Source organism: Microchirus variegatus (genome assembly GCF_963457635.1).
Source record: "Microchirus variegatus genome assembly, chromosome: 16".
In the NCBI taxonomy this organism is placed as follows: domain Eukaryota; kingdom Metazoa; phylum Chordata; class Actinopteri; order Pleuronectiformes; family Soleidae; genus Microchirus; species Microchirus variegatus.
In genome coordinates, this window is record NC_139817.1 from 14,366,430 (window position 1) to 14,379,954 (window position 13,525).

The 13,525-nt window shown below is 40.1% G+C and overlaps 1 protein-coding gene across 1 annotated transcript in view; it reads right to left on the reverse strand.

Moving 5' to 3' along the window:
* Positions 1 to 330: 330 nt before the first annotated feature.
* The window catches only part of eng (endoglin), a 40,607-nt gene continuing 27,412 nt past the window's right edge, over positions 331 to 13,525 (reverse strand). The window contains exons 5-14 of the mRNA XM_083902954.1: positions 12,598 to 12,775; positions 9,441 to 9,627; positions 9,247 to 9,346; positions 8,670 to 8,862; positions 8,251 to 8,393; positions 7,852 to 8,082; positions 7,588 to 7,654; positions 3,924 to 4,034; positions 3,782 to 3,829; positions 331 to 3,689 (exon numbers count right to left, since the gene is read on the reverse strand). Coding sequence (XP_083759080.1) covers positions 3,568 to 3,689; positions 3,782 to 3,829; positions 3,924 to 4,034; positions 7,588 to 7,654; positions 7,852 to 8,082; positions 8,251 to 8,393; positions 8,670 to 8,862; positions 9,247 to 9,346; positions 9,441 to 9,627; positions 12,598 to 12,775 — 1,380 coding nt within the window. The 3' untranslated portion in view covers positions 331 to 3,567. The remainder of the gene's footprint in view (positions 3,690 to 3,781; positions 3,830 to 3,923; positions 4,035 to 7,587; positions 7,655 to 7,851; positions 8,083 to 8,250; positions 8,394 to 8,669; positions 8,863 to 9,246; positions 9,347 to 9,440; positions 9,628 to 12,597; positions 12,776 to 13,525) is intronic.

A 13,525-nucleotide genomic window follows, 5' to 3' on the forward strand; every position in this document is an offset into this window, starting at 1 on the left:
AATGCAGAAGTGTCAAATTCACAACTTCAGCTGAGCGAAGGAGCCGGTCATCAATCACATGTTGCAGACAAGACAAACGATTGGGCATTTTCATTACCTGCAGTCAGAGTGCTCAACAATATTTCTGTCAAACCCTCAAGCAAGTACAGATTAAACACAGTATAATCCTCATTCTTCCTTCACTCTGTCACTGCCTTTATCAATATGCTCCGGAGAATTTCCGCCATATAGGGCGAGACCGTAACAAAGACGCCGGGGAAGCACAGAGAATTGACTTTGTCATATTCACTTTATTAAGATAAAACACTGATACTGCATTTCCTCAGGGACAACATAAAAATACAAAAGCGTCAGTTGGAACACGTTTGGACCCATTTTAAATGGTAGGAGGGTTAAGGCGCGGAGATAACAGCGTTTTATACGATCAAACCTGACATTCTGACATAATCTTTGTGGTGTGATTTTCAGACACTTCCATAGAGAATGGAGGGTATTAGAGTACCCATTATGCATGCTGTATATCGTCTGTTGCACACCTACACACACACAGACATTCAAACACGGGGAATATGGCGCATATACAAAGACGCACATATCGTCCATTAACTGTCTGAGTATCTGAGTAGGAGGATGCTGTGGTCAGAGATAATGAATACATTTGTAGGGTTAACAAATGGATTAACTGTCAGCCTGTTGAGTTCACATTTGGGTATATAATATATACCTAAACAAACAAAAAACACAAGAAATTTGACCTCTAGAAAATGGCGGATTGCAGCACATTTAACTATAAACCTTTGTGGTGATAAGTTCCACTCTGAATTATCTTCCCCTCAATGCACACACTGAGGAAGGTTGTTTTTTTTAAAGTTATGGCAGAAGTGTGCAGACAGTAACATGTGATGTGACTGCAGTGTAACTGAAACACATATCAATTATGCAGATATATAAAAAAAAATAGGATTACTATACAAAACAAATTCAATGCATTTAAGTAAGTAGTAAGTGCTTCGATTGGAATTTGTCCCAGTTCTTTAAATACATAAAAGACTAAAGCATGTTAAAGAAAAGAGGGCTCAAGGTAAGGATATCATACAACAACTTACAACAACAAAGTCAAAAACTACATATCGACATTACATACAAGTTAACCTCATCATATTGCACAAATACTCAAGTGGCATTTTGTACTGGCCCTCTTTGTTTCTTTCTCGACCGAACACATACAAAAAGAGAAAATCGGGGATGTCCATAAAAATGTACACACACGCACTCACACACGCACTCGCACACACACACACACACAGCGAGTATAAGAGGGAGGGGACAAGCTTACACAGTTCAAATACATACAATGAGGAGACATTTCACAAATGTCATTCCAGGTCTGGAAGAGATTAGGTTTGAAGGTGAATAAATTACCTTATAATCCAACTATAAAGGTTAATAACTGTATGCCATGTGAATATATATATTATATATATGCATCAATTAAAGTAGAGCAGTATATGTTTATGTATATAAAGACATTTGTGTCAAAGTAATGTACTTTAGATACACACTGACTGAGGCTCAACGTGTGACGTGAATGCGTGGCAACAACAAAAAAAACACATTTTACATTTGAAACAGTAAAAACAAACGGTGGGTTTCACGGATCAACCGCCACTCTCGGCCTTCGCGCACGTCCTCGCCATGCGGCGCCTATGCAGCTACTGTCTAGCGCTAGCGCTGCAGCAGCTGATGCAAGTTAATCATTTCATATCATCAAACTCATCTTGCGCTCTCAAAGTGACAGTTTCCACACTGCAACAAAATGTTCTGTGGGAGCTGGAAAATAGAAAGATTTAAAGTTGTTTTCACGGGGGTTTAAAGCACTTTGGTGACATGATAAACGTGGTTTTATATTTTTGTTACTGTTGATTATACTACTGAGTCCAAATGAAAGATATGTGGGCAGTTTACGCTACAAACAAGGAAGCTTCAGCTCTTTTTTTTTGCCAAATTACCTTAAATACCACAAATTTAATTACAAAATATCACATATTACAGCACAATATTTGTACCTGTATTTTTCCATGATATTTTGGCCACATTAAATTGGCAGCTCTACATATGTTTGTCAAAGTGAAAAGTGTTCCATAATGTCCATTAGAGCTCTAAGAATGATGTTTCCCTAATGTTTGCTCATTTCCATCACAAGACGGAGGGCAACATTAGTGGCATTAAACATGAGTTAGGAGGTTGAAGAGTTTATACCGTGCTTTATGTCAAAGACTTGGTCTTTAAATTAGAGGGCGAGGGGAGAAAAATTATTTATATATTATTAACAGTAGGCTGGTATTTAAACTGGCCGGAAAGCTCTTAACTGTTATGCGTGTGCATGATTGTATGCGTGTGTATATTATTAGAAAAATTGATTTCAAACTGTCGCAACAAACCCTTACGCAGTGGTAATGGACTTGTTGCTAATTTTGATGTGAATGGGCTCTGTTCAGAGGAAAAGTACTGGGATTCAGCCTCCAGATAGACTATTTTAGAGGAACTCCACCCTGGAGGCATGGCCGTGTATGGCTGAGTAAATGACTGAGTGCTGAAAACTGATGTGCAGGACTTATGGAAACATTACTCAGCTCTGAATGCAGACACATATCTCTGTGGTGCTGTACATTACAATTGATTATTTCCTTCCTCTTTACTTAATGGTTGATTGATATGTTTTGGCCATGAACATAGTTTCTGATTGTTTCTCTTACTTTCATAAAAAAAAAAAAAATGTGGGTAGGAAAAGAAGAGTGGCACCACAACATTGCTTTGTTAGCTACAAATGACCCAGTGGGTCGGCTGTAAGAACCTACAGTGAAGAGAAAAAAAAAAAAGAAGATAGTAAGATCAATTCACCAGAGAAATCTGGTGTTAAGTTTAAACTTAGCACCAGACTTCTTCGCAATAGGAGGTAGCTGTTAACCCTTGACCTCGAACTCCAATCAGGACAAAATAACCCTCTAAGTGATTTTAATTGTAGGAGAAATCCTCACATCTGGAGCTTTTCAGTTCCCGAGGTGTTGCCGATAACTTTTTTTCGGACTGACCTAACCAAAGGCCCTTTGTACTCCGGTGGCTTAGATGTGAATGCAAAACAGCTTTTCATCTGTTTTTCAAAGTCAGTCTTTTGACTGGTTTGTCTCCTGTCTAACTATTATTGTGCTGCCATCACACAAGTACAATTCATCTAAAGGAATGCAGTGAATTTCCTGTTAGCTCTTGGGGGATATGGTTTGTTTTTCCTGTTGCTGGGAGAATTTTTTTTCCCTCTTGCCCTATTTAACTTCCTGTCTACGAGCTTGACAGAGAAGCTGCAGAGGTGAGCGTCAGAAGCCGCAGAATAGACTCCTGTTATTTGTCCCCCCAGCCCGGTGGGTTGTGCTTTTTCTAATGGGAATTTAAGCAGGACACAGAGGAGAGATGCTTTTTAAGCATTATCAGGGAAAACAAAAGCACAAAACCCGTATAGATGACTTTGGAGGGAGATGGTGGCTCTGTTGGTGGCGACGATTAGCATAAATCTCATGCCATGCTGCTGGTCGGTGTGCTCTGGGTGCTTCCAATGCTTGCATTAGCGCTGCTGTTCTCAGAGGGGGACGGGTTGTTTGAAACTGGTTGTCGTTTTGCTCCAGAGCAGGGGCATCCTGGATAAAGAGGAGAAAGAAGACAACATAAGAGCGAAATAAAAAAAGGATTGTTCTGATGATGAGATGTGGAAAGTGGTAAAAATCCTCACCGGGAAGACTTGCTGCAGTTGAGCTCATGTCTAATCCAGTTGGGTATCCTGATTTAAGCAGGATAAGGCAATTAAAAAAAAATCTGGACAAAAATGTTGTATTCGATCACAAACAGAAGAAAAGTTATTGTTATTATATTACCTGTTTTTATTTTGATAAACCACAGTGCGCCAATAAGTAATACTCCAATCAGGAATCCTCCAAATGCAATGCCAAGAACACCAGGGAGACCAAAATCATAGCATGGTGGGGCTGGAACACACACATAGGGAAAAACACAATGTTTATGCAAGCTTCACTGAAACAACAGCAACACAATGTCAATCACAGTATTATATATACAGTGCTTCACAAATGTATTAAACCACCACCCAAAGCCACAGCTGCCCTAAATTAACAGCATTGCTAATTATCAAAATCATTTTCTACACCAGGACGTAGAAGGGAAAACAGGAAAAAAATAGAAAAGCACATTATCATTTCTTGGTTAAGATGTCAAATTATAGTTATTTACTTCTCAGAGAAGAAGCCTATTTTGGGTATGAAAAGGTGAATTCAGTGTGTGATTTGTCAAATTAATAGCAATATCATTCTTAGTTATCATTTGAGTTCTAAAAAAATGATGTTTTCTCTTTTTTACAACTGGTGGTTTAATTAATTAAGCACGGTATATTCACCCATACATGGTAAACTGTTTTGTCTCACGCAAATACAATATTTCTTTTAGCAGCTGAAACTCAAGTACTCTGCTTATAAATAAAATACAATGAATAATAATGATGTGAAGGACAGTTTCCACCCAGCATTTAAATGCCCGCTGACCCATTTCTTACTGCACATCCTGAAATCAACAGTTGCATTTATGGATAAAAGATTTATGGTTCAAGATGTTAACTCTAATGTAAAAATGTGACTTGTACAAGCTACAACACGGCCCTTTAACACTGCCACCCTCCCATCTCCTTGTTACCATGACAGTCCGAGTGGAGCCCATGCCCAAAAAATATAACGGTCATTACTTTCGCAGGGTGACCTCACCCTCGCAGAAAATAAAAAAGTAAATTTGCACTCTATCATTTCCCCTTTTCCTAATTTAATGATACAAATTTCAATTTACAATCAAGTTATGCATTGGTGATGTTCTCTGGGCGAGCTGTGTGTTGGCTTGCCCCGCAGAATATGCCTCTCTGCTAACACACTTAATAGAAAACATAAAACTCGGAGCCAGCAGCAATAAAAAAAAAATCACTTTCCCCCAAAGCAGCTCTAAAAGAGAAAGAACAGACGCACACTAAAACTTGATCAAGCCTTTGACATACAATACTGTGGCACAGACAGACTGTATTAGCCAGGCAAGGCCACCCCACAATTTTTGCTCCACTCACTGTGGTCGACCAAGGCCATGAACAGCTCACCTTGAGACAGACACTATTTCAAGAAGGCTGTACAATAGATCTTTGACAGTTTTTTCCCCTTCACTGAGACATCACCTTAAACTGTTCTGACATCTGATTGTACAAACAAACCACTCGCTGTGCACGTATTGATCCCTGCTTCCAATTTTCATGTTGTGAAAAAAACATTTCATATTCACATTCTACAATTGTGTGTTCTTGTGTGGGAGATAAGCAACTTAAATGTCTAATCCAAGCTTTGCTGCATCAGTGTTTCCTCTAAATTGGCTGTTAAATTGTTTCCGTACTGAAACGATGTACCAATAGTTTTACCTTGATCTCTTTACCTACTACAAAAACAAAGCATGAGATTTTGTGTGTGCACGAGTTTCCCCTCTTCCCCCTCCTCCTAGTGCCTGTAGAGATCATCCCAGAAGTACCCGCAACATTTGAAAGAAACTAATCATCACCTTTGCATGAGTTTCTCTCACCTGCCTCAGCTTCCTCCTGCCTCCTGGTGGAAAGTGCTAGGCTAAGAACTATATTGGGCATCATACAACACAGCTCCCCTTTCCTGAAGTACATTTAAGACAGGACATGAAGGACAGAAGACAGAGGGTTTGTTTTGTAGCAAACTCGCCACCACTCTGTGCATCTAGCGAATTTGAATGGCCTGACTTTGTGTGGTGCTTGATAAAACACACATTTTCCAGTTGAGTGTGTAAATAAATAATGTACATATAACCTCAGTGGGTTCATTTAAATCTTTGAAATGACATGATTTTGTTATTCATAGTAAATAACACTTCATAAGATCATGCTTTTTTATTTTTTGATCAAACAAAGACAAATACCATGTGAATGAAAACACAACCTCGAGCGCTGAAATAGTGACATCTTGTGGTTATCTGAACTGACTGCATCAACCTCGTTTTTTTGATCTGTTGGTGAGGAACATTCCTCGACCCTGAATGAGCCAGAAACATCACAGCAGCATGAGGAGGTTTTCTCTTGGGACCTTTTTTATTTTTCTGATTTTTTTTGACTGCAGTCAGTTGCTGTGTTAGTTTATATAAGTGAGGCTTTGACAGCAAAGCTGAATAAACAGGAGCAGGAAGCAGAAGCTCTAGTGCAGGTGTACAGAGGAGACAGGCAGAAGGCCTGTGCTGTGGCTCCCTGGAGCCCTCTTTATGAAAGCTACCAAACAGGAAGGATTGCTGAATGGACCACTCAGTCCTGCCCAGGCAAGACAGAATGCAGTCTGCTGATATAACCCTTGTATCTCTGACACAGCTGAAGAATGGAGTCATGTAAAAAAGACCGACTAAACCGGCACGTTCCTTCACGGCTCATTGAATTCCTCCATTTCATCCGTTGCCAGAAAAACATTTTTAATGACACACGTTCAAGAGAAACAGGACAAAGGAAAGTATGGATGAGTACTTAGTCGGCGTCCTCGCCACAGACACTGCAGCGCTGATGCATCAGCCGTCGCATTCCTCTTTCAGAAGAGGATGGGGAATAAAAGGAAGCTTAAAAACAAGCAGTACTAATTTGTTTTGAACAAACTCTACTTGTTTGCATGTCTTGCATTCTAACAGTCTCTACTTTCATGTACCCTTTTGCTTATAAACTGAACATCGTCACTGATCGTCACTCTGGAGATTTATTTTCTTTATAGAAATGCATCGTTCCTCTTTTGAGTGAAGCGTGTTGAGCGGTCCAACAATAGCACCGGGCACAGTGGCTGAGTTTGGACAGCAACACAGTCAGACCCCCTGGAAACAAAAAGGACTTGGCCTCCCTCCCCTGAGGGCCATTACGTCTGATTGTGGTCACAAGGTCAGCCTGCAGACCTTCCTAAAGGACGAGGCCCTGCCCCGCAACCCCTCACTGACTTCACTGCACATCCTGAGTTCACTGCTATGACAACCGCCCCGTGCCGCGCTTGCTGTGCATTGAAACAATACAGACGAAGAATACATCGACGTCAGACGAGAAAGTCACTCCTGAATTAACATGAAAGGCTCAGTTTCTCTTTTTAAAATTCAGAGAAACTTGTTGTTAGAGAATAAAATGCAAAACACGTATCTTGCTATTCAGGAGTTAAGTTAAGCTTGAGAACGCCATGAAGACTTTATGTCGAGCATTTTAAAAAGTTGGATAAAAACAATGCAAAAAAGATTATAAAACAAATATTGTTAACCTTACATGTTTTATATAGTGTAATTTAATTAAGGCTGAAACAATTACTCAATTATGTTGTAATAAGCATTTTATAAGCTCCACTGCCGTCGAGACACTGAGTGTTAGTAAGTTAGATTCAAGTCAATAAAAGTGGCCAGGTGTGGATTAAAACATTGGCTACTAAAATGAAGTGATCAATATTTTGGAGTTTAAACTGAACTCACTCGGTGGTTGCAGACACGGCTGGGAGACCTGCAGATTTCTCTTCACTCTTCCTGCATCTCCACATTTCTAATGGTGGTAAGAACAACAACAACAGCAAGATGAAAACAACCTAGCAACAAATGATTGACAAAAATATGCAATTTAAATAGTCTACATACGTACAAAAGAACATCCTAATACACTATTTCTACATTGCTTTACTACGTTCACTGCATGATTTTATCCATGTGATGTCCAAAACGAGTCCAGATGTGAATTCCTACCTCACTGTAGCATAGTTTGACGGCGCATTCCACGTCCCATGAGGTGGAGGTCACCTCTTGTAGCTGATCTAGTGAAAAGCTCAGTCGGGTGCTGTTGGAACAAGAGGTGGAGGAGCAGGTCTCCGGAATGAAGGGCAGCTCTTTTATTACAGGGCACGAGCTCTTCGAGTAAACAAAGCAGCTGATCACTTTGATGGTCAACTTGATCCCCCCATAGGTGTGAGCAGAAATCTGCGACAGAGAGACAGAGGGAGACAAAAGATGTTGAAAAAGCACAAAAATTACACAACGTGAGCATTAAAAACACAATAGAGCCATAGACGTTGATTGCAGCAATGATTATATACATTGTCATATGGACCTATTTTGAATTAAATGCACAGTAGTATGATTTCTTACCTCGGCATAAATTCTCTTGTCGCTCTGTACCTTGGTGTTGGGGTCTAGGGGAGAGCGGTAATCTGGGGATGTGTACAGCTGCATCAGCAGTGGCGTCTGACTTGGTGCTTTTGTTGTGGTAATGACTGGTGATGTCGTCGTTACTTGGAGAGAAAAGACAACAAAAATAAACGGAATGTACAATTTTTTTGCCTTAAAACCATAAGTAAGTAATTCCAGTCGCAGCATAGCAGTGTATAAAAATATACAGCATGTATTAATTATGTATATTACTTTTCTTTCAACAGCCTCCATCCTCATTTCTCATCCCACTGCTGGTTTTACGTAACATGCTATATGTGGACAATGTCTTTCTTGCCAAAACACCATCTGCTGCATTTATAGAGGGAAAAAAACCAAACTCTTTTTCATCATCTCACCTGTGGGGTTGTCCTTTTTTACAAGCACCAGTAAGATTGGAGAGTCCGCTGGTCTGAGTTCAGTATAGCTAGTGAAAGTCGTGTCTCTAAAGATCTCCAAAGCCTTCCTCTGCACCTCAATTGCATCGTCACTGTCCAGTGTATGTGTTGGTCTTCCACGAAAGTTGTTGGGCAGCAGGAAGCCATTGTTAGACTGCAGAGGGAGAGAGAGAGAGAGAGATGTGCTTGAAGATGGGGAAAGTAAGTAATCGCTCAATATGTTTCCGACATTTCATGGACAACTGTTTATAAATGAGCCACCATTATCACACCATTGATAACAATGTGATCACAGAGGAAAGTGCAGTTTGTCTTGATAAATCCCGTCTCTAATGTGCTTGTGGGACAATTATTCTGACACCTCTTATCTGTAAAGGCTGGGATGATGTGTGTGTGTGTGTGTGTGTGTGTGTGTGTGTGTGTGTGTGTGTGTGTGTGTGTGTGTGTGTGTGTGTGTGTGTGTGTGTGTGTGTGTGTGTGTGTGTGTGTGTGTGTGTGTGTGTGTGTGCGTGTGTGTGTGTGTGTGTGTATGACTTACAACAACCTGGGGGAACTGTGCATTGAGAATGGTCCATGTTGTCCCCTGAGGGCCCCTCAAGAGAACCCTGATGTTTGTATCCACGCGAAGTGACACGTTGCTGCACAATGGAGAGACGGATTTCAGGAAGGTTTTACAACAAGGATGGAAAAACAATAGGCTCGATGCTTTGTGTTGTGAATCTCAAGGTTTACCAAATGCTGGCATTCTCCGGGATGTTTATGATGTGAAGCTTCACTTTATCACCGGAGTTTCCCTGCTGCTGAGGGGAGCAAGACGTGAACGAAGTAGCAGTAGAGGGAGCATTTTCAATCTTCATGAAGTGTTTCTCTAATGCGTCTTCATTTCTAAGTGTGCAGTGGCGGGAGCCAGGTGTGGTTCCTGTAAAAGCACAAACATTCATTTTTCCATCATTGATCATGTGCACCCTGGAACTCAAAAAAAGGCATTCAGGCAGAAGAAATGATGGTTAGAACATTTTCATATGCATAATCCCACCTATTACAGAACATCTCTCAATAAAATTAATTACCAGCACTTCTCTTTCAGTATGTGGCACTACAAAACTAATAAACAATAATGGCCTGCAACTCACATTAATTTAACAAGCAGTGATAATCATGGTGACTAGTTCCAGCCATGACAGTTCATTTTACAATATTTTACTTGTGGCTAGTGCTGGAGAGTCATAGTTCATTTACCATGACCCTGTTTTCTGTGAATAGAAAGGGGGCAGTCTCATGGGAGATCAATATTCTCAGCCTTTGACCTTTGATGCAATGCTCAAACTCCTCGTTTCCCAAACCACCTTATATAACCTTATCACACCAGTAGCTGAGGACATGGAGATGGGAGAATAATAATCCAACAGAATATTTGAACCATATTCGAGAAAACCAGGATTAGACACTTTAAATGTGTACTGTGGAAACGATCACGGTGATAGCCAAAAGGAAGGAATGTTACCAGAAGTCGTGCAATGGGCCAATACATTTCTCAATATCAGTATTAGGGTTCAGTACCGAAAGCCGGTACTGTTTGTACCAAATTTCGGAACTTGAAATGTCTGGGAGAACGCGAGAATGTGAGAGCTACGCGTCGTGAGAGAGCTGCTACTACTACTAGCACTGCTAGCAGCAACACATTTGAAGCCAATCAAGCTAGAAAGGTTGACAATGAAATGAGCGATGAATCCACCTCATCGACACTTTCAGGTCGTGACAATTGAAAAACATTTTTAAAGTACTGAAACAAAGTACTGTTTGGTACCGGTACCAATTCCACATATCAATGCCGGGTACCGTATTGGTAACCCTAACCCAACCCTAATCAGTATTAATACTGCTCAAAATCCCTGATCTAAACCCTAAATCTGAAGTAACTGCTTTAACCCACATAGAAGTGGCACGTTTAACTCTAACATACTGCAATAGACATTTCAGGAATCTCAAATCACACAGACATTTCAAGAAGCCATAAGGGACATGTACATACTTAGCAAATCTTACAATTGGCAACGCACTGTTGTGTAATCACTGCGCTCGCTTTTCAAACGCCCACAACAAAGCCTACATGAGTTCACCCCGTACAGGCCAGAGGATGCAATAATGTAAGGATGTAAACTCTCCCTCAGTTAATTTGTGTGAGCTAGAAAACGACGGAGTTGCTGGATAACAAAGAATTATTCCACCCATCCATCATCTATACTGCTTACCCCCTGACGGGTGCATGGAGAGGGGGTAATGTTCACAACTTGAAGTGTCCAAATATCAACGATAAGTATAATAGTCCTGGAGATGGACAGGAAATAAAATGAAATAAAAAACTGTTTATAACTTAATCCAGCAATCACTATTGCAGCATATCATCACTGTTTACATCTATCTCTATCCATGTCAGAGCTCAGTTTTGGCTCAAAGCACCTCAGGAGGCTTTGCTCTTGGAAATAATTGTGCCTGCATGCAGCATCCTGCTGCTACTGCTGTTGGCAAAAGCAGCCAGTTATGTCCTTATATCCAGACTTCACTCGGAAGCGAATGCTCACTCTCAATATTTGTGTTTCTCGTCTTCAGCATTGTTAACCACTTGTCTCTCACTTCTTTCTCCCAAGTGTTTTGCCATTTGCAGTGATGCTGTGTCAGCACTGTGACTTTTGAGCTTTCACAAAGATGAGGATTAGCACTGAACACATGAGACTTTTTTTACCTGTTGCAAACGTGTCCATGTATGTCAAAAATGTGCAAGTTTAGTTCTCGAGTCTCACTTTGTCACTGTCATTGCCTGCGCTGTTGTTTGGGTCACTGCTGTACATGATAAAGGATTTATAGAGTTTCCCTGGGCATTTCTGGAATAGTCACGCACGGAAAGAAGTGTTTGTATGCTGTAGTCGTTTGTGTTCCCTGAGGACAAGATGAAGATAGACTTTAAAATTAAGCCAGGTGTCTGCATTGCAGCTTCATGGGCTTTCTGGCTTTTTATTTCTATTTATCTTTCTTTGTGTGCTCTCTTGTTGTTGAAATGCATGTGAAGAAGCAATTCATCGCAAGTGTCCTTTTGGAAATCACTGTTCTGAGGACGTACAAACATTTCAGATACATCGTTTAACATTTAGGGACTTAGAAATATATTTTTGAAGCTATGTGGTCTCATTTAGGCACACGCTTTTCTCTGGGAAGTCGTCAGAGAGGACGTCCATAAACACACGAAATATGAGAAGGTTGGTGATGAATTTTATCAAGCACTTTGGAAACAACACCACATCCATCCTTGTTTACTGTACTGCAGGCTTGCTGTTGAGTTCTGTAAGCTGTATGACGTAAACTACAGTTTGAGACCAAACAACATCACACAAAGCATGTTCTGGGTAATGTGTGACAATGCTGACAAAATCTCAAGCACTAAATTGGACACAAAGCCTTTTACAGTGTTGATAAGATCCGGTTCATAAAAACGACATACTATACTATGTCGTCCAAAAAATTTGGGAATTTTTTTTTTTGTTCCAGAATTTGACAAAAAGAACATACTATATAATGTCGTCATAAATGTGACAAAAAAGACATACTATACTATGTTGTCCAAAATTTTCTGAAAAAAATGTTTTGGTCCAAAATTTGACAAAAAAGACATACTATACTATGTCGTCCAAAAATTTTAGAAACATTTTATTTAGTTCCAGAATTTGACAAAAACAACATACTATATTACGTATAAAAAACTTTTTTGGTCCAAATGTCTTTGAAAGACGCAAAGATCGTGCAAATGACTCCCTCCAAACTCATAAAACATAAAGATGGAGAAACTCTATTTCCCTAAATTAAATATTTGCCAGGTTGCACAAATAATTCTCACCTGCTGTTCCGCTTATGTTGATTTTTATTAGATTTTGGACTGTCGTGAACGACGTCACGCCGCCAAACTTCTGTGTTGCCCACTCGACCAGGTCCTCGTCTTGAGCGGGGATATCTTGCTTGTAAATGTTGTTTTTATGTTGATTACCATGGAGAGTAATTGTGGAGTTACTGTCCAGCTGTTGAAAAAAAAGAAAAAAAAGAGTCCATGTCATTCCACTTGATTTTGACGAAAGGCAAATTGCTAAAAAAGAAAAAGTGGCGAACATTATAAAATGTGAAGTCTGTTCCCCATTGGTACAATCATCAAAGAGTCAATTTTTTTATATGTGCCTCATATCTGCTGATTTTGTCACATTGTTTACCTATGCCTCTTATTTTCCTCCTTTTTACTTTTTTCTAAACCTCCACCCAACTCTCCCTCCATTCTCTTCGCAGGGCCCTGTTAAAAAGAAATGTTTATTATGGTTAAGTGTCCACGAGCCCAGTTGCACAACCCTGTTGGAGCCAAGGTCTTTCCTTTGCTTCCTGAGTGGGGCCAGGAAATGGGACCTTTTTTAGCTTTGTGCGTCACCACTGTCGGCTGAAATCTGGCTCCATACATGGTATAAATATATACATCTATTCCATCGACTAGACACTGCCGTTTCCTCGTCTGGACCAATGGGAAATAATGGAGTTTACATAAAGCTCAGCGTGGATAAGAAGGCAAAGGAAGGCATTATAGAATTAGAGGAGTGATGGCTGTTTATGGTAGATTGCGACACTCATTAGTCACATTAGGGTATTTTTAAGTGCACAGTTAATAGCAAAAAAAAGAGATTTCTTGTTGTAACAGTGCATAGACTTCAGTCTACTCTGATTTGCTCTTCTCTTCTAAAGCCTAAGAGTAAAATAAAGACTTGTACAAGTGTGAGCTCTTCATTCTA